Genomic DNA, 21,223 nt, shown 5'->3' with positions numbered 1-21,223 from the left:
ACTTAGATGTCCAAATGAATTCTTGAAGCTGTGGTTGTTGATGTCTGTGATGCTACCGATCTCTGTGAAGAAACTTGATCCAATTAAATTACCCAGAATTTCATCCATCTATCAAGGTAGGCTCAACTGAAACTGAAACAAAATAGTTCAGTTGCTTCCCTCTCGAAGTGAATAAGTGCTTTTGATTGATCTGCATTTCCTCTTCATGATGTTTAACCTCAAAACTAGAACCCAATTCTACATTCTTTTTCCCTAAAGGCCAGGCTGTAGTGAATGAAATTGCTTGGAGCTTCCTTCCTACTTCGATAATGCTACGACCAGGTTCCTTCTTCTAACCCACTCTTTTAATCATCTTCCTCTTCATCCCATTTTTCCCCCCAAATCAAATATTTGAAATCAACATATATATTCCTGGATCAGTCGGTTCAAGCTGAAGGACCTGTTTTGCGAGTTTCTCTCCAATTTCCCGAGTTTCCATAGTTGCAGCAGCCTGAAAGGACAACAACCAAAATTATGATCCCTGGTTCCACTTTCATAGATTTAATAAGCTTAAAGGCTTCCTCTAGGTTCTTGCACGATCCATAAGATCTTCCTCGCGTGCCTAGTGCTTCTCAATAGACTCTTATCTGATACTTTCCCACCATTAGGTTAAACAAACATTAACCATATCTGACTAACCCTGAATGTCTAAGAGCCGATAAGAGAGAAACACAAGTAGTATAACACATAAACATAAGAGATCTCAAGGGAAGGAGAAAAGAGAAGAACTTTAGTTCTTGGGAGAGAAAAGAGAAAAACCAAAGGAGAGAAGGAAGACGAAAAGAGAGAGAGAGAGAGAGAGAGAGAGAGAGAGAGATGTACGGACGAAAGAGAAAAACCAAAGGAGCGAAGGAAGACGAAAAGAGAGAGAGAGAGAGAGAGAGAGCTAAGAGGAAGAGGCTTGAATGTTTTACCCTATGCCTTGAGGTTGCATTTTATAGTTGTGTAAAAATGTTTACAATACTCTTAGGGCTACATGCTTCAAAAGAAAAAAGATATAAGAGAATATACACGAACTTGCATAATTACAATTCTATGATATTTCTATGAAAGTTCTCCTTATTTACTAGTCATGTCACCCCACTACCATTTGGTCTTACTTTAGTCTCAATCTGTTGATGGAAAGCGCTTCCACAATAGGCTAACTCGATCAAAAAGAGTTTGAGCACTTGACAAGCAAACACATTTTGAGTACATGTCAATCACTGCAGACCCTGAAATCGGATCAATGTCGAGCTTTCTGTAAAAAAACCGTCAAGCAAGATTAAGGTTGCCATTCTCAGCAAACATGTCTACCAGTCCAGTTTCAGTTACAACATCCATGACAGTGTCTCGTCTTATCGTTCTTCAATGAACAGAGAGACCCACTTTTAAATCTCTGTTGATACTGTTTTTATTTTGGAACCATTTTAACGTGGTTCCTGGATACTTTATTTTGTCAGTCTTAACGAAGCAGTGAAGCATTGCAGCATTGGTAAAATGCTGGCTTTATAAAACTCACTCAATATGGGCAAAGCTGAAGAGTTCAATTAATTCAGCTAGGCCAATAGAGAAACTATTCAAGGACTTGAAAATGATAAAAAATCTTCTAAGTTATTCACCCAAATAATATCAGAAACTTGGGTTTCCCTTGATTTTGGAACTTTGGAAACAAGAACAATAACAAATTGTATGACACAAATAAAAGGGAAAACGTCCAAAATAGGCTACCCTAAGCATCATATCGTTTACATGTCACAAGTTAGAATATTGAAAATATTAGTTACATGTACAGGAGCTTTAGCTGGCTGTAATGAGAAGAAATTTCTACTATGAATTAGTATCCAAGTATGTCATTGCAACAGCTGCATGAAAAGCTGCTCCAATGGGAAGAACCTGCTCATCAAGAAATAAGTGAGGAGAGTGCAATTCTTCAGTTGAACCCACAGTTTCATTTCTTATTCCTACATAGAAGAATGAACTTGGAATTTGCTGTGAGTAGAAACTGAAATCCTCCGCTCCCATGTTCATCGGACACAAGCCAATGTTATCTTCTCCAACTAGTCCTTCCCCCACCTTTTTTGAGTGCTCATACATTGCTTTATCATTCACAGTAGGTGGATAGGTTGTTTGTTCTTCTTCCATGAAGTCTACTACAGCAGTACATCGGTGCACCTGTGCTTGAGTCACAATTATCTGCAAGGCAGTAGTTGAGAGAAGTAAGATGAGAACACAGAATGAGGATCGATGAGATGAAAATTGGAGCAAATTGACTGAGCACTCTAATTATGGAGCAAGCACAACAATGGGCAACTTTGTTCCATACAAAGAAGTTCAATAGCATGGGATTACAGTGAGAAGTGCAATTACTCTGAGAGACCAACAGTTTGATTTCCATAAGGGATCGAGGAGTTGAAAATTGAAGTAAATTAACTAAGCACTCTGATTATGGAGCAAGCACAACAATGGATAACTTTGTTCCATATAAAGAAATTCAATAGAATGGGATTACAGTGAGAAGTGCAATTACTCTGTGAGACCAACAGTTTGATTTCCATAACCAACCATAACTGATTGTTGGAAAAGAGGCACAGCTGATAGACCAATTCAACGAATTTCAGAAGCAATCAAGTCGCAATTACCTTCTCCATGTTCATTTTAAAGAAACTGAGAATCGAAACCAATAACAAAACATTGTCAAACCCTGAAAAGAAAAGAGAACTGAAGGGTCCTTAGGCATTGAAAACTTCATTTGGACTTTCCACGGCAACTCTATGGTTGAAAAGAGGCTTGGTGAGTTTCATTTGGGGGGACTGCACATCAATTTCCTGCCAGACTGGTCAGTAAAGTATTCTGGGACATTCAAATCTTTGAGGGTGTCAATAGTCCGTGTAGGTATTGTCATGGCTCTGCATCTCGGTCGAAAAATGCAATTCATACCAGACTACTAGCATTGCTGCATTCAAGCTAGAGGTGAAGAGAATAGTCTTTTCTCCTGTCAGTCTCCTACAATGGGACTTTTAAAAAAAATTAAGCACCCAAATAACCCCCAAGAGATGTCAATTGCATGCCTTTACGTGCGCTGAGCTGTTAGCTCAATGGCCACATGCAGCTTTTGTTGATTTGAGCTTAGGGATTTCAGCAGGGGGGTGTTTTGCTAAAACATCTTGCATATCAGGTGAGATGTCTCAGATTCAGAGGCAAGACAATACACCCCCTGTACAAACTATAACGAGATGTTAGAGGGTGTGTTGATTGAGATGTCACAGAATTTTTGCCACCTGAGATGTCTCAGAAAACCAAGATGCCCACCCTAGTTTTGATTCATGACTTTAATAATTCATAACTAATATAATAGAAAATTGAGTGTTCTCACCTCCTTAATCCTTTTGGCAAGGTAGGAGATTCCTTCACTTGTCATACTTCGAAAAGTCCCTCCAAACTTTACAGTATGAGGGATTACATTGTGGGCTTCACCGCCCTTTATGAACCCAACAGAGATCACCTGTATAGGTACAAATGAAGAAGAAATAATTTTTTGTCAATTTCAGTTATTCTGCTTCATAAGAAAAATCAAGAAATAGTTTTTTTTGTCAACTTCAGTTATTATGCTTCATAAGAAAAATCAAAGTTCAGAAGCAGACAACTTCCTAACCCAACATAATAAACACGAAGAAATAAGCTTACAGTGCTATCAAGAGGATCTGATTCCCTTGAAACAAGCTGTTGCAGGGCCATGATTGCAAAAGATGTTGCAAGAATTGGATCCATTGCTTTGTTTGGCATTGCTGCGTGACCTCCTCTCCCTTGAATTGTGGCTACAAAGTCTCCTACAGCGGCAAGAATGGGACCTGGTCTTGAAGTAATCATGCCAGTAGGAGTTCTAGAATCCACATGTATACCAAAAATAGCTTCCACGTTCTCAAGAGCACCCTCTTGCAACATATGGTAAGCACCAGCTTTATCCTCCTCTGCTGGTTGAAAAACAAGCTTCACTGTGCCCTTTAAGTTGGAGTAATTTCCATTCAGTTTAGAAGATTATATCCAAGCAGTTTAAGCTGGAAAAGTGTTTCAGCTTAATTGTCATATGAATATACTAGTTCAGAAGCATATGATACCTTTAAATGGTTCTTTCTGCTTTGAAGTAATTTAGCTGCTCCCAGAAGCATGGTGACATGTGCATCATGACCACAGGCATGCATCTTACCGTCATGTTTGCTCTTGTGCTCCCAATCTACCAGCTCCTTCATGGGTCGTCAAGTACTTAAACAATTTAAACTCCAGACAGAAGAGGAATGAAATTAAAAGAATCGCGTCCTATGTGCATGCAGCATACTTCAGACCAACCACAGTAAGGTGGTTATGTGACTGTTCTCTTAAAACAGTCCACAACCACCTAAATGTGAAAGATAACAAGCTCATAAATTTCAAATAGCTGGGACCTTCCTGGATTAGTGGGTATTCGAAGGGAAAATCATTTGTCAGCTGTGCAGTTCTATCCAACAGTTTTGTGGTCAATTTTGGTAGAATTTGAATGCATAAGCAGAAAAAAGAAAGAAAGATGACATATCTGCTCTCAGCGAATTATATAAAGAAAAACAACAAATAACTAAGGAAACCTGCAAAGCCAGAGCATCCATGTCTGCTCTCAGCGCGAACCAAGGATGCCCACCAGACCCAACTGTTGCAACAATCCCCGTTTTTGCGTAAGGCCATTTGTACTCAATCCCAAGGGCGTCAAGCTCTGCTCTGATCAATTCGCTCGTCTTATATTCTTCAAAAGCTAATTCGGGGTACTCGTGAATTCTTCTCCAGATAGATCTCATCCAATCAAAGAAACGAGGATCTCTGGCTGACTGTAGGAGCTCTTGAGCCAGAGCCCTTGTTTCCAACTCGGAATTTTGGGATGCCCATAAGGGAAGGAAGGTGCAAACTAGCACACAAAAGAAAAGGGTTGAAGACACCTCCATTGATGGCACTAGCACGAGGCATTCCTTCGGACTGGAACACTCTGCCTTGAGAAAGGTATATAATATATAAATTTGTTCAATTGGTATGGTCACATTATTACTATAATTTATTTTATTAGTAATTATTATTTTTCCTTTTTATTTTATAATATCTTTTAATTTTATTTTAATCTATTTATGTTTTTTATTTTATTATTTTATTATTTGGTTTTAAATTTCTTTAAGAATTTTCCCTTTCCTCTTTCTATTTTCTTTACAATTCTACTTAAATAATATTTTGTTTTTATACCTTTATTTAATATTTGTGATTATACTCTTTTTGAAAGTAAATATTTAAAATTTTTTTTATATTTAATTATATTTTCAGATAAAATTAAAATTTTGTTTTTTATTATATTTATTAATTTTAAAATTTTTATGGCTGTTCAAGTCAAGCATATAAGGTACATTCTCTATTTTAATTTATCAAGTATAATTTTTAATATGCAATATAAATACAATTAATTTTTAAAATAGAGAAATGACAAGTGGAATAATAAAAAGGCAAGAAAAGGTTCCACCGAGACTTGAACTCGGGTTACTGGATTCAGAGTCCAATGTCCTAACCGCTAGACCATGGAACCAATTTCTGGTAAGTTGCCGTCCTCCAATATTATTAAACAGCATTCTTCATGAATCCTTCCATCACTTTGGCAAGGTTAGAATTGGATGTTGTCATGACATAGGGTGGCCACCCATGTATTGGATATAATGTTACATCTTGGCCTTGGTCCAGGCCAATAATTTAGAGATTTATGTTGGATAAGAGTTGAAGTAATGGGGGAACATGAACCATTTTAAGTAGGGGATTCTTTATATCTATGTTCTTTAAAAAAGAGTTTTTGCTTAATAAGAGCATTTGTGGAAATAAAATTAAGACAAAAATTTATTATTTTTTCTATTTCATCTCGAATATCTTTGTTATATATCATATTAAGTTTCAACAGGCAACATTAAAGGGGGTCGGCCGATAATTCATGAAGAGGGTGACAAAATAGGAGAATTTTAACCTTGTCACTAGTTTTTATAGGGTCGAACCTAACTTGTCCTTACCCCTATCTATGAGACCTAAGAAATTTACACGTGAAATGAATTTCATTCATGTCTTGCCCGTCTTCTTTTATGTTATAATGTGATTAGTAGAATGAAAACATCAAATAAAAGAATCGATTTTTTGAGTAATATAAAATAAAAAATGTTTGAACTAAAATTTCAACAAAATGACCCTTGAATTGCAAGAACTGATGATTGGTAAGAAGAAGTTAGTTTAGTCTTGACATTGTGCAAGGAAAAAAAGTCATTGATTGATGGTCCAAGTGAAGTAAATAAAACGAGACCATCTTTTGACCTCTTTAATGTCCGGAGCAGGACTCCCGTGATTTAGCTTCTAATTTGTACTGACCAAACCAAGAGGCGAAAGGAGGGAAAAAATAAAGAACGGCTCCAATTACTGATATTCGCCCTCAGGTTTTCTGTGCTGAGACTGAGACGAAGTCTCATGAACAAAAACACCCCTCAAATCGCAATCAGCTCATCCATTCCTTCAACGACTTTTAACGATAAAATGGCAATCGGATTTTAGGGATTTCGAAAACGATATGGCCTTCACTGTTATATAATGGCAATGGCAATCTGTAGTTTTTCTTTTTCCTCACATACTGTGACAAAAGCTTTGATCCACATCTGCCAGAACAAATTTCAACATATAGACAATCTTTCTGATGAATTGCCCCAAATGAACCCGAAGCAAACAACAGCTATTTTATTTTCACAACTTTAAAATTGCATGTAACAAAGTGTTCTGCAATGGCTCAAACACAAAATCCCCACTTGCAAACCGGTTCTGGACCACCCATGTTTCACCTCACCAACTGCGCTCTGGAAGCGTTTTTATCTATGAGGGGAGGCAGCATGGTTTACAAACTCTTCCTTGGTGAAAAGCTACTGTTAGTGCCTGGTTGCATTCCTCTTGTTGTCGTTTCATCTTCTCCTTTACATTGCTCCTTGGAACCCAGCAGAGTGCAACAGCACAGCTTTTATTTCCTCTGGAAGAACATCAGGTCCTTCTTTGCATTGCTGAAAGAGCAAAAACACATGATAAGCAAGAAGAAGCATATTAAGTGTTGTCTTTTAAGTTGTTAATCAGATAGATAATTGAAGCCATATCAACCCATGGCACCATCACAGATGAACCTTCCCTTCCCTTATGAAGACAGTCACCATTTTTCTTCTAATGAGCAATCAGCTTGGCATACTATCATGTGAGGCTAGCTAGCATCAGCTGCCTGGGAACAATGGTGGGTATGAGGATTTATGAATGGTTTAGAAGTTCAGTGATGGTTGACAGCAGGATACAATGTTCAGATAAAACAAGTTTTTGTTATTTGGGGTGGAAATGAAGGATTGAGGATAGTAAACAACCTCAGCTCTGAAAACATCTAGAGCAAATCCATTGAAACAGCTGATGACTGCTTGTTGAATGTCCAGACCAAGGCCATCAAGAGCCCTCATGGTAGAGAGCAAAAGACCTGGTCTCCTGGCACAAAACATATGGATGTTAACAGCTCTTCCTTCTCTTACCCTCACTTCTACCTGCATAAGTCAAGAGAGAAAAGATCATTTTAATGAAGATGAATTCAAAGTGATTAACTTTTTCTGATTATGGATGCAAGCTGCAATTAAAAGATATGCATGTTAAATCATGGATTTCTGTCATGGGGTATTTCTTTTTAGGTTATCCACATCATAATTTTCAAAAATTAAACCAATTCTCACCCAATTAAAAACAATACCCAAGACTATCATCTTCCTCTTTGTATGAAAAGCGAAAACAGAAGAAAATTTACAGTTTATTTCCAGGAGAGAAACTGACCCTTGCTGGTTGGCTATTCGGGCTGGACAAAGAACTAGGGCACAGTTCCTCCTTGATTCTGCAAGGAAGTGTAGCCGGTGTTGGGGTCAAAGGATGGAAACTTCCGGATGGAGGCAGAGAAGACCCAGAAGGAGTTGACTCAAGTTCATTGTGCAGATCATTAATCCTCTGAAGAAGCTCCTTCAAATATTCAATTGCATCTCCAAGAATTGAAGCTCTGTCCATCTGCCACAAAAGGGGTGAATTTCTTAAACTTGATCTCAGACAGGGATCTATAACAAAGCATTGCAGAAAATACCAAAATATTGCCTATTTTTGTTCATTATAAGATTCACAATTTACACGACATTGAAATCAGCTTTATTAAAACTAGTACCAGATTTAGCTCAAACAGGATTAAGTCAGCCAAAATAAAAGCAGTTCCCAGAGCATTTACTGCATGCAAAACTAACTCAGCCAGGAGCAAGGTACAGGAAAGCAATTAACATAACAGACAAAGAATAAACATACACATCACAGAAAATAACTCTTTTCTTATTTCAGAAAAGATACTAGACTCCTGCTTCTTTAAGAGCAAGTTACGAACAACATAGGACATGGAAGAGAGGAAGGGGAGGGGGAGAGAGAGGGAAATTCCAGCAAAGCAAGCTTTTAAGAAGTCCCAAAACCATCTACCTCATCAAATTTTAGTGAAGAATGGTTTCGGAAACCCTCACTCAGCCAATTAAAATTCACGATTCTAAATGCTTGTCAAGAGAGATGTAATATATATTGCTCACCTTGCTAATCTTTGGAACAACTGAACGAAGCATATAAAGCCTATCATTAAGCTTCTTCCGGCGTCTTCTTTCCGCCATGAGGTTCTTAGCAGGCAAGCCCTTCTTCTTCCCTTTCTGATCTCCCACGGTAACAGTACTGTTGTTATTCGAATTGTTCCCTCCATTTTGGCCACTGTCCTCTGCCTTGGTAAAATTGTTATCAGCAGCCCCAGCATCGTCAGAGTCGTAATTCAATCCGGACCCATCTAAACTTGCCTCGTCCATCTCGTCCTCCTCGTTCTTCTTCCTCTTCTTCTCATTATCTTCCTCCATGCTCGCCGTCTGCCCTCTAATATTACCACCGAAAAGTCCAAGACCAACTCCCTTGTCGGAGTTCTGGCGGAGCGCAGCCCGCTTTTGGAACAGCGTCGGCTGGGCTCCGACCGGAGGGAAAATCTCAAGCGGCCGTAAGATTTTTGATCGGTTAAGAAACAGAGAGCTCGGGGAAGAACCATCGAAACCGCCAAAACAAGTGGGATTAAAACTCTGGTTTTCATTGAGCGGCATCAAGCGGGTGTTGGTGAACTGCGTGTTTGGACTCATTTCCGTCGTACCCATTTGATTAAATACGTTCATTATCACCGGAGAACTCGATGGCATCTGGGGAGCGATCAGCCCCGGGTCGCAACCCAGATCGAAACCGGCATCAAAAGGGTTGGAACAGACCGAGTTAAGAAGCGAAGAGAGGCAGTTTTTGGGAGGCAAGAACGACGACACTTGATTCGGATCAAGATTAAAGACCGAAGAAGGCGAGCAAGAGGACGAGGAATCCACAGGGTTGAGTAACAAGTTCTCAGCAACCGGATGCGAGGAGAACGAAATGTCTTTCATTTCCTGGTGGGTTCCCATGTTCTGAAACTCGCCATGAGAAGGGTTAGCGGTGTTCACATACCAGTCCTCCTCCAACATGGATTTGAAGGTGGAGAGACCCATTTCGTCCGGCTTCTCACCGTTCCTCGTCCACGAAACCGCGTCCTCCTCCTCCGCTCCTTCCTCCATCCACACCACACCGTTCACCCTCGACAGCATCCTCACTCGATTAAATCCCTCTGCCCTGACGAGGAAAAAAAAGGTCGGAGAAAACGAAAGGTAGCACCGCACAGAAGCGAAGAAAGGCGACGAGCTTTTCTGCACTCTGAGCTTCTTCTTTTCAGCCGCGAAGCGATGGATAGAGATAGCCTGAAACGTTCCTCTGCTCAGACACTAGTGGTTATAATTGCCTCCTCAAATTACCAAACTACCCCTTCAGGGCCCACCTCTGCTTCTTCCCCAAAATTTCAAAATTCCCATCATTCCCTTAGCGAAAAATAGCAGATGTCTCAGCTTGCATGGATTGATTTGTCATTTTTCTGGAAATTACAATAAAGGGCACGTCCTCCTGTGTCCCCCGCTTGGGTGAAATCCGAACTTTGTTCGGTGGACCCCATCTCTTTTCAATAGCTTTCATGGGCCCACCCAGATTTTTAATTTTTATAGTTTACATCCCCTCTAGGCTTTGTTGTTGGTGGGACCACCCCTCAAACATTCCATCAATTGATTAATTATAGCTGATAAAAGTACGCAAATAGCAAAAAAAAGTACTGAAGGGGTCCACAGGAACCTTTCGATCGCGACCGTCCGTTTGCGCTGAGAACACCTACATCTTTACGAGGAATTTTTTGACTTTTGAAGGGTAGTTTCGTCAATTAAAAATGGTAGATACGTATTTGTAATTCGGTAAAAAGTTCGAGGGGTACGGTGGGGAAGCGAAAAACAACTCCACCGTCGTTATTTCGCTTCCCTGGTAACGAAGCAAGTGGCAAAAAGGATGGAGAGAGAAAGCCAGAAAGAGAGGAGGTTAGAGAAAGGGTTAAGGGAGGATGATTGGAGAGAGAAAGGGAGGTTGAGGAGAGAGAAAATGGGTTAAGAAAAACTTAACACGAGGAGGAGAGAGAAAGCAAAGAGGAGTTTTAGAGAGAGAGAGAGAACGAGTTGTCAGAACTGAGGAGAGAGCAGAGACGTTACGGAAGGGAGAGAAATATAGACGTTAGCGTAGTGAGAGAGAGAGAGAGTATTAAATCATAAAGGAGGAGGTAGAGAGAGGAACTGGGCAGGAGTGAGAGTTCAAACCGTAGAGAGAGAAAGCGTGTCGCGTGTAGGTGAAGGGGGAGGCAGGGCAGGAGAATACATTGGGGGAGGGGAAACCCAAGTTTCTCGTGATTCTTTTACTTTCTCTCTCTAGTCAGCATTCAGTATTCACCTCACCGCCACCTAAAACGAATCACTTTTTCTCCCCCGCTTTTTAATTTTCTCTCTCTAGCTCGACTACCCGGACGGTACACTTGGCAGGGGCCACCCAACCACCCCTCCACCTGGCGGGGACGCCATACTTCAAGTACCCCTGGGCCCCACGTACTTCTAGAGAGAGAAACCGTTACGGACTGGAGTGAGACGTTACGAAAAGAAACTGCCCCCCTCGCCGCCTCTTATCCCCCCATCTGGACTATTTTACCCCGGGCCCACGACTGTATCTCCTCACAATCTGAACCGTCCATCTTCTACACATTCAATGACGTAGATACTACAGGATCTCTCGTGTAATAAATTAAATTGAGAGAGAGAGGGGGATGCTACCTTATTCAACAAATGACGAAAGTGCCCATGGGTTGCTGAACTTGGAGCGGTACAGGAGGGGGGCAATTCGGTCAGATTCTGATAACAGGGTTCGATTTGTTTGAAACTTGGAAGGGTATTGAATGGTGTCACGGGTAATGGGCACCAAACATTTAAGTGCAATAACAAGCTCATTTACCATACCAAAGCTATGACTTACTTTTTTTTTTTTTTTCAAGGATTTTTTTTTTAAAAAAGGAGAAATTTTATTACTTATACAACTCTTAATATGGTTAAAATATTTCTAAAACCCTAAATCCTAATAATTTAAATCGATGTCTATATATTTTTATAATATGATCAAAGTTACTTATGTAGTGCAATGGCCTGTGGTGTGTGAAGTTATTAACTCTTCGATTGTCACGTCAAATCAATTATATTTACGGTATATTTTGATTAAGGCATATTAAAAATGATAGAATTCGACATTTAGATAAGCAAAAGAGTTGTTACATAGGTATAGTCATGAAATCATACAAGTCATAAAGAGAGAAGCTACCGCAAGACCTCACACCTACAACGGTATTTGTTATGGACCCCATAGCAGGTCGAGTGATTATTATATGTCGTGGGTATATCATGTAATTTTTGGGTTTAAGCACTTTGATGGTTTAGATGTAATTTTCCTTCGTTTCATGGGCCTTGTGATAGGCCTTTGCTTTGTACTCGAACCCTAGTCCTCTTTTATAAGGGGAACCAAGGCTTGAATGGAAGAATTAAGCATTGATTCAATAGTTTAGTCAGAGATCGAATTCTCTATCCCAACGAGGTCCAATGTGCAAGCTTCATTCGAAAGCTTGGTTATCTCTACAATATGGCGTTCCAAAAATCTTCAAGGTCGTATTTCAATCTGGAACCAAGAGAAGATCGTCGGGTGAATCGATCCTTCCCAAGGGGGCTTAACAGTATTAAAAATTATTTGGTATGATGCATAGATTCCTAATGCATAATGTGCAAGGTATTTGAACAGATATGTATCAGATTTAATACCCACTCTTGCTCAAGGAAAGTCCAAAACCGATTAATCATCAATTTGAATACTCAATTCGACCTCCTCCGTTTGAATTTCTTTTTAGTTTATTAATCAAGAAAGAGTTTTCTTATCTAGGTCAATCATTTTGATATAGGCCTTGGAACCAACTTTCAAAATAATGTTTGTCCATATTAGAACATCTTGATCCATGATTTTTAAATTCTAATATATCTTGCCCAAAATGTAAAGATATCTCTGCATTACATGTACCCTTGGGTTAAGTAGATTTTAACTCATCTTGAAGAAATCCCTATTTTTTATTAAATTTGTTATTCAAATGTCTGTCTTTTAAAATGTTTATTACAAAACAACACCCCGTTTCCCTAGTTGAGCATGAACCCAATATTTCGTACTAAAACCCCCCCTCATATGACCATTGAGCCAAAGGCCAAGGTTAACATTTTCAAATACACCTGATGGTATGACTTTCTCGAAATATTTGTCATATTCAATAAGAAGCAACACACAAGTCTACCTTGATTGCTTTGATTTTCATTGACTACCATTGTGGGTACAATTGTTGGATGAATTATTTATGTACACTTATCTAGGTCACAACTCTACCTTGATTGCTTTTGATTTTCATTGACTACCATTGTGGGTGCAATTGTTTGCACTTCAAAGAAGTGCATTTGTTGGATGAATTATTTATGTACACTTATCTAGGTTGTTTCAAGTCAATCTTAAGAATGATTAGAGAGATGAGGTTCTGGAGCCTATTGGTAGTCAAATGAATTAGGTCTTTGTTCCTAAGAAGTGAAGGAAAGGAACAAAAAATAAAGTCTATATTGAGTTTGGCTTGTCCTATAAGGACCTCATTTTCTACACAAAAAAACTAGTAAACTATTCACATAAGAGAACTTGCAAAGTCACTTGAGCAATACCTTTTCTATTTTCACAATCATATGAGAATTATAAATATTATTGCCCAAGCTTGTAATGGAAGGTGTCTCCAACCAAAAGACACATTATGTACATACCTTGTAACTTAAGACTTATAATTTCCTGCAAAATAAAAAGGAATAAGGAATGTTGTTGATTAAGACTCAAGAGAAGGCAAATAACACGATTCTACTGATTTTTGCACTTTCTTAAAAAAAAAATTAAGTAAAAAGACTTTGTAAAGAATTGAACCCAAAACCTTTAATTATATGTACCTTACCTTATTAAATGTTGATGTACCATAATTCAGTCAAATAAACTTTACATTTCAATTATAAACTCATACTACATAAACTAGTATTCATACTTGTTGAAAAACAAGTACAAGAGCATTTTGCTCATTTCACCTTACCCTCACTCTCATTTCTTAAAGTAATCTTGTTCCTTATGTTGAATTATGTTTATGGCCAATTTTCATGTATATGTGATATGTAGAATAGGAGGTATAAGAAGATTAGATTTTCACTTGAGTGAGGATTATAATTTTGATTAATCTGCTTAAATAAATAGGTTGGGCGATTAAATTCTCCCCCTGGACATAGGTCTCCCGATGGATGGCGGTTCCCCAGGGGAACCTAATTTGGCACTGACCAGGAAAAAAACAACCGAATCTGCACCAGCAGTCAGCATGTGGGGATGGGAAATCAGTGATGACGATTGTTCTGTTAGAAATATGGCGAGTTGATGGCGGATGGAGAGACAACAACGTTGATGTTGTCGGTCAGCAATGGTAGTATCGACAAGGAACAGTAAGGTTCAACAGCGATAGCGGGGAGGGTTGAGCGAAGGGAGGACGGGGGTGGGGGAGGCTCTAGCTGACCGTGGCGATGACGGCAATGACAGGAGCACCAGCATAGGCTGTTCAGCAACGGGGATGATGGCTAAGGGAATAATTTTGATGGTTTTGTAGCATTTGCGTCTTTGATGGATGTGTGGAGCGACTCTATCAAGAGGTGCAATGGTGGGCAGTCGGCGGTGAGCCGGTGATGACGGATCGAAGGTTTGGAGGTTGTTCTGGTTCGATCTAAGTTGGATTGCATCAGCGGAAAATGTGTGTTCGTCTCGCATAAGGAGGAGAAAATTCTAAGTAGAGGGGGACAGAGAAGCAAAAGGGGAATAGAGGAGGAAGATTGAAATTGGGTTGGATTTGATGAGACGAGCCGCAAGATTGTGATTTTTAATGAACAACGTAGAAAAACACTAGCTGATGGATCTTCGCTCTAATACCAAACCGATGTAGGATGAAAATGGGACAAAGCGTGGATTTTAATTGACATATTGAATATCGGTAATTAAGAGAAATAGAAGAACACTAGCTGATGGATTTTTGCTCTGAGACCAAACTGATGTGGGATGAAAACGTGACAAAGTGTGGATTTTAATTTACATATGGGATATTGGTAATTGGAAAAGAGAAATAGGAGAATTGAGAAGAAAAATTTAGAGGAAGAAGAATAGAGAAGGAAAAAGAGGAAGGGGAAGAAGAAGAAAGAAGAGGAAAAGAAATACTTAATTTACTTCTTATTTCTTATTAGCATGATAAGTCAATAGAAATATTAATTACTTTTAATTATTTTTTTTGAATAATTTTATCACGATTCATGCACTTTAAATTCTTTTGTTTGGGTATAAGGATATTATGTTTATGGGAAAAAAATTATAATGTATCAATATTAAACGGTACATATTAGGGAGAATGGTAATCGCTCCAGCTTTTCAGGGATAACCCATTATCTCTTAGAAGAGTTAGCAGTTCCAGCTTTTCAGGGCAGACCCATTATCCCTTAGATGTAGGAAGGTAGGTAGTTGTAACCTCCCTCTTTTGATTAAAAAAAAAAATGGGTTTAAGAATTTGGATATGATCTACCAGAGGCAGTTTATGACTTCTCCATCGATGAACTTCTGAATAGACGAGACACTCTTCTTCCGGAATTTGATTGCAATTGCTAGAGGTAAGCATCCTTCATCCTTCTCTTATGTTTATATTTCTTTTATGAATTTCATAATAATGGTAGAAATTTGTGTCTTATGTTTGGTATCAAAGTCAGGTTTGGACCATTAGGGAGCTACAAAGAAAGTCATGTAATACCTTCAATGGACTAAAGACTACAAGCTTACATATAGGCGTTTTGATAATATGATAATTCTTAACCTCCATCTTTTGATGGAAAAAGATGGGCTTAAGAATTTGGATTTGGTCTAGCAGAGGCAATCTATGATTGCTCTATCGAGAAACTTCTGAATAAATGAGATATTTTTCTTTCAGAATTTGATCGTCATGGCTGGAAGTAAACATCCTTCATTCTTTGCTTCAGTTTACATTCCGTTTAAGAATTTCATAAGAATGGTAGAAGTTCATATCTTACATTTGGTATCAGGACCAAGTTTGAAACTTGATCAATGCAAAACTGCAAGTGCACAATATAGTAGTTCTATAGTGAAGTGATGAGAAAAGTATCGTCCTCAGGGATGGGTAACTTATTTTTAAAAAATACTGAAATTATATTAATCTCAACTTTATTTAGAGAAGTCACTAAGGTTTTTATAATAACAATTTAAAATAAAATCAATTCAAAGAAAATACTCAAAAGAAAAGAAAATTGTTGGTCGAAGATCAATAATAAGAAATAAAACTTTTAGGAAACCGATTTCACCTAATATGTCTCTATGCTTTACTCATCTAACTACTTGAATTTAATTATCTCTGTTTGTTAGCTAATCTCCAACTCATCCAAAAGCCTCTTGCAATAGTCAATTGGAAATATTTTTGTTCATCATTTTACGCAAGAGTATGCAAATTAATAAAACAAGAAAGCATTGACATCAACAATTTTAATACTACATTGGTTCATACAAATCTTTTGATCTCTATATTTACCTATGCCAAAATATCCAAGATCTATCCTATAATTCCCTCTTTCGATAGCAAATCACAAGATCAAAATCATCTAATTAATGGTCAGTCAATTACAAGCAATAAGCCCAGAATAAATTAGACAAACATAGAAGAGAAATTCTTCACATGAGCATAGAAAGACAATCATAATTTGAAGCTAGATTACATCATTTTCCTAGAATAAAGAAAATTTAGTTTATGCTAAAAATTAAATTCAACATAAACGAATTCACCATCTTTTCTTTTTGAATGGAATAGAAGCAAAAGAATACTAAAAAATCCTCTTGCCTTCCCTTCCTCCTTTCTGTCGCAGCCTCTTGAAAAACTCCACGAATCCTTTTTCTCCTCCTTCCCGTGCTTGCCACATCCAAGTAAAAAAACTCCAGGCTACATAGCGTGAGACTCTCATAAATCCAAACCGCCAACGTAAATCTCTCTCTCCACGTAATATTTTCAAAATTCAACTTGATTTTATCTCTTAAATAGCATCGGTGAAATTTAAATCTTTCTTTTCTTCAAATCTGAAATAAAATCAAATGACAGCAGTAAAGCCTTAAATCGATATAGATAAATAAAATTAGACTAAATTTTAAAGTTAAGAAGTGATAAAATATACTAAATTATGCAAGTCATTACTTCTCCATCGAGGAACCTTTGAATAGACGAGACACTCTTCTTTCAGAATGTGAACATCATGGCTAGAGGTAAGCATCCTTCATTCTTCGCTTTATTTTACATTCCGTTTAAGAATTTCATAAGAATGGTAGAAATTCATATCTTACATTTGGTATCAGAGCCAAGTTTGGACCATTGGAGAGTTGTAAAAAAAGTTATGTGATACCTTCAAAGGACTAAAGACTACAAACTTACATATAGGTGATCTGATCATCTAGAGGTGATTGGATATTCAGACTCTGATTGGATATCCAAGGTGAAAAATATAATTGATTGATAGCTAAATCCTTGTTTTTAAGTAAATTAAACTAATTAAATATTTTATTTTTGTAGGTCATGTCAGTTATAATTCTTCTATTTGTCTCTCTTCAAAAGAATAGGAACAACAAATGTTAGCTTTAAATTTTCACACATCATATTCATTTGGCTTTTATGTACTTTTGTTATCAGTGTCTTCAACATCATCAAACACTATTCACCACATTATGTAGTCAAGTTATTTCTTAAAGATCGCAAGACTACATGGAAACTTCTCACCTCAACTGTGTTGTATTTAACAGGCAACTAGTCATATATGTCTTATGTTTATCATCGCTTTTTATCTTATTGTTGCAATTATGATGACCTTGATAACCTTTCGTATAATCATACAAACAGGAGTTGAAGCTATGTTTGTCGATATGTGTCACTTCAACAAAAGATCAATTCAGGTTATGAATCTGTTATTTCTATTTGATCAACAATATTGTAAATACAACTTATTCCAGGGATTTTTTTCTTTTGCATAGACCTTGTGAATAGTATCTCACCAATCATTAGGCACTATGTACAACTTTTTGGCTCCCTTCAACAAGCCATTGTCACAGTATGGACTTTTCATGTCAAATCAGTTCTTCCTACAGAATGCTTCTTAGTAGCAAGGTTGGATCCAAAGGGTGTTTGCTGGCGTTTGGTGCAATATGGATGCAAAGATGAACCTAATATGGAAGAGGAGGATTTTGTGCAACCAGTGGTGTTACTCGAAGAAGTAGAGATAGAGACGCCTGAGGAGAAAACAGTGATCAAGTTGGCCACGAATAGTGGTGGGGAGATGTTCGTGATGGGTAGAACCATTCTCAAGTGAAGAAGACAAGTAGTTGGTTGTGTCATTTTGCAATCGATTTTCTTTATAGGTTTCTCCAGAAGAATTGCAGGCCTACGATGGCTTCTTTGGGGGTGCCTCCTAGCAAGATGTTACCAATTGGAATGCTCTATGAGATTTAGATGCAATGAATGTCACCTACCAAAAAGCTACAAATTAGATTGCTTTATGGCAACATGATACCTACTATAATAGACTATCAGTTAATTTAATTTGTTGCAGTTAATTTTGACCATACCCCATTTTTCTTTTCCCTTGACTATGTTCTTGCCTCATCTGGTCTAGGTCAGGTAGTCAAAAACCCAACTCTAGCCCCAACTCCGAACCTTGGTCCCTTCAGAAAGCTCTAATCAAAAATTGAAAAACCAATCCCAATCCCTTGCCCCATTCCTTTTTCCTTGACCCTATTCTTTCCCAAAACCTAATCCCAATCAAACTTGACATTTAAACCCAACCTAAAAAACCTGAGTTAGAAAACCAACCCAACCCCTATCCCAAATTTTTTTCGTTTCCCCTGGCCCCTTGGCCCTCGCTCGTCCAATCAGGATTAGTTAAAAACCCTACATATAAACCACAAACCCCCCCCCCCCCCCCCCCCCCCCCCCCCCCTCTCTATTTCTTTTCTCCTATTTTCACTCTTGATTGTTCCCTTCTCTCCTCAAGTTTTCCTATACGCATTGGACTATTCATTCCTCTCACCATTTTTGTCTCTTAACTTTTCTATCTTCCCTATCTTTCAGTTTGAGAATTAATTGCAAGCATATGATTTTTTCGATGGTAGATGTCAAGAGAGTTTAGTCACCCTCATATATCAGCCGAAAAACATATTGTTTCTCAACTCTCCTTATTTTTTTCTTTTTATAGAAAAAAATACATTTTTAGATATTTAGATAACTGACTGAGAGGCTAGTGAGACCACTAAAGAGGTTGTCCACCTCAATCAATTGACCAATTAGGAACTAAGATTATTTTTGGAAATGCTTGACCCTAGTTGTTATATAATACATATAGATAAGGTAAATTTTAGACACCATAAACTCACCCATGATAAGAAAAAAATAAAAAGTAAGTAATTTTATTTCTTAAAAAAAGAAATAGTAAAACAGAAAAAAATAAAACATTAAAAATAGAATAATTTAAAAACGAAAATAAACCCTAAAGTAAAAATTGAAAAGTGAATGTATTAGCATTTAATTAAAATTAATAAAAATAAATTTAAGTAAAATATAGATAAAATAATTAATAATTAATAATTTAAAAAGAAAGTAACTATTGTTGGCCAGGGTGGCTTGAGGAGGGCGCGTCAATGCACGTTTTTTACAACGCCAATCTCCTCAAAAAAAAAATTCTAGATTCTAGCTCTAGCTAACCCTTTCTATCTAGATTTTATAGGTTCTAGATGAGCTTTTCACAAATTTAAACAAAAAGAAAGAAAAAAATATATACTCTTACTTTGAGTAATCCTTCTCCTTAAGAGATCCAAACTTCCTCTTCCTTGGTAGCACAATGTGAAGTGATTGAAGGAGCTTGACTGGTATGAATGCAAAGATAAGATGGAAAGAGATGTGGAATTTCGAAGGATAATGCTCACTCTTTCACTATAAATCACTTTTGAGAGATTTTGTAAGATTGAGAGTAAAGGTTTAGGATATTTGTAAATAAATGTTCATTAACTTCTCGAGACACAGTTTGGTGGGGTATTTATAACTTTTCCAACTCAAACTAGCCATTTTTTGCTCGTTTACAAAAGTCAGTACTTTGATTTATTGATTGATCAATCGATTATAACGACTATTTTTCTGTCAAGCAGTGACTTATTGATCGATGGACTGATCAATAAATATGTTACCGTTGGTCCATAAAAGTTAAGTTGATCGATCATTGACTAAGGGATGATTGATCAATCAAAATTCCCTCTAGTTGTGCAATACAAGTATGATCGATTAGTGCATTTCCTATGAACGATCATGTTTTATGTCTCTGACTGGCAAGATTTTGTTTGATTGATCAATCTAGCCGGATGATCGATCATTCCATGTAAAATTTGCTTGCCTTGGTAGAATTAATCAATCAATCCAATTGGGATGATCGATCAATCGACTTTGGTTGATCGATCATATTTTATATTTATAGTTTGCACACTCTAGATTATCAATCATTTTAATGCCAGTTCAATTATGTTGACTTTTAAAGTATTAAATATTTTTATCTTAAGTGCTCTAACATGTTCTAAGTGATATTTATGATATTTCTAAACATGTCTGCATGTAATTTCTGACCTAAAGTTCAAATTGTCCTTAAAGAAGGGAGTTTAAGAATACTCTCTTACATTATGAATGAATTTGGACATATTTTTATATTTGAACTATAGTCTTCTAGTTGTTTTCTTCCTTGTGGTTGCTTCTTCAAGATACATTCCTCAATGTTGCTTGAGGTCATGAGTAGGCTTAACCGTTTTGAAGCTTTAGACCTTGAGATGCATTGACTCTTGAAGGTGGAGTATCTAAAATACTTGGCTTTGTAAATTGTTAGATCAATTAAGTTTTTTTATCATCAAAAGTAACATGGGAATCAACTTATGGTCAATTAATATAAGAAAATTAAATATAACTAATTAGCAAAGTGATTTATTAAACTTCTTACTTCATAAAAATGATTTACTATAATTCTTAATTTAGAAAAATTACCCAACTTTGACCTGTCCATTGTACATGTATACAGTCAAAGGTGACACATAAGCTTTGACGGCTTATGTGTCACCATGTCATCAGTATAGTGTGAGTAGACGAACACATCGACTGCCACATCACTATTCCAACACGTCATCTACCACGTAAGTTGCCATATCATTAAATGATAAAATTTTGAATAAATATTTTTTTATTTTAAAAATCAAATTTATGAATACACTTTTTATTACCTTATATCTAAAATAATAAATAAATGGTGTTAAATAAGTAAGAGTTAATTTTTTAATTGTTTATTAGATTTTTTAATAATTTCTTATTTTAGATATAAGGTAATAAAAAGTGTATATTTTTTTTAGCTTCACCAAACACTATTTTTAACATAAAAATAATTCTTTATTAAAATATCTTTTTTACTTTTTTTTAAAAAAAAAAAGACAAAAGCACTAAAAACATATGAGGATTCCTTAATGGTGATTC

General features: G+C 37.0%; 2 protein-coding genes and 1 non-coding gene across 3 annotated transcripts; all 3 read right to left on the bottom strand.

The window, feature by feature from the left end:
* Positions 1 to 1,657: 1,657 nt before the first annotated feature.
* Positions 1,658 to 5,007, bottom strand: LOC137962230 (IAA-amino acid hydrolase ILR1-like 3). The gene is made up of 5 exons (XM_068808977.1): positions 4,638 to 5,007; positions 4,137 to 4,262; positions 3,706 to 4,020; positions 3,395 to 3,523; positions 1,658 to 2,214 (listed from the first exon to the last, which is right to left on the bottom strand). Exons 1-5 carry the CDS (start codon positions 4,986 to 4,988, stop codon positions 1,849 to 1,851), a joined length of 1,287 nt encoding a protein of 428 aa, XP_068665078.1. The 5' UTR covers positions 4,989 to 5,007; the 3' UTR covers positions 1,658 to 1,848.
* A 532-nt stretch (positions 5,008 to 5,539) lies between these two features.
* On the bottom strand, positions 5,540 to 5,611 carry TRNAQ-CUG (transfer RNA glutamine (anticodon CUG)). Its single transcript has one exon. It is a non-coding gene; the product is annotated as a tRNA-Gln (tRNA).
* Positions 5,612 to 6,636: 1,025 nt separating this feature from the next.
* Positions 6,637 to 9,884, bottom strand: LOC137962229 (transcription factor ICE1-like). Its single transcript, XM_068808976.1, has 4 exons — positions 8,679 to 9,884; positions 7,900 to 8,124; positions 7,449 to 7,619; positions 6,637 to 7,103 (listed from the first exon to the last, which is right to left on the bottom strand). The coding sequence occupies exons 1-4, from the start codon at positions 9,744 to 9,746 to the stop codon at positions 7,020 to 7,022; spliced, it is 1,548 nt and encodes a 515-aa protein (XP_068665077.1). The 5' UTR covers positions 9,747 to 9,884; the 3' UTR covers positions 6,637 to 7,019.
* Between the last annotated feature and the right edge of the window lie 11,339 nt (positions 9,885 to 21,223).

This window comes from Aristolochia californica, unplaced genomic scaffold (genome assembly GCF_029961685.1).
Source record: "Aristolochia californica isolate CCGP_79_NKW_82.1479 unplaced genomic scaffold, dmAriCali1.0.hap1 SCAF_4, whole genome shotgun sequence".
Lineage (NCBI taxonomy): Eukaryota > Viridiplantae > Streptophyta > Magnoliopsida > Piperales > Aristolochiaceae > Aristolochia > Aristolochia californica.
The sequence above is the reverse complement of the archived record's forward strand: the minus strand, read 5'-3'. Positions and strand labels throughout refer to the sequence as shown.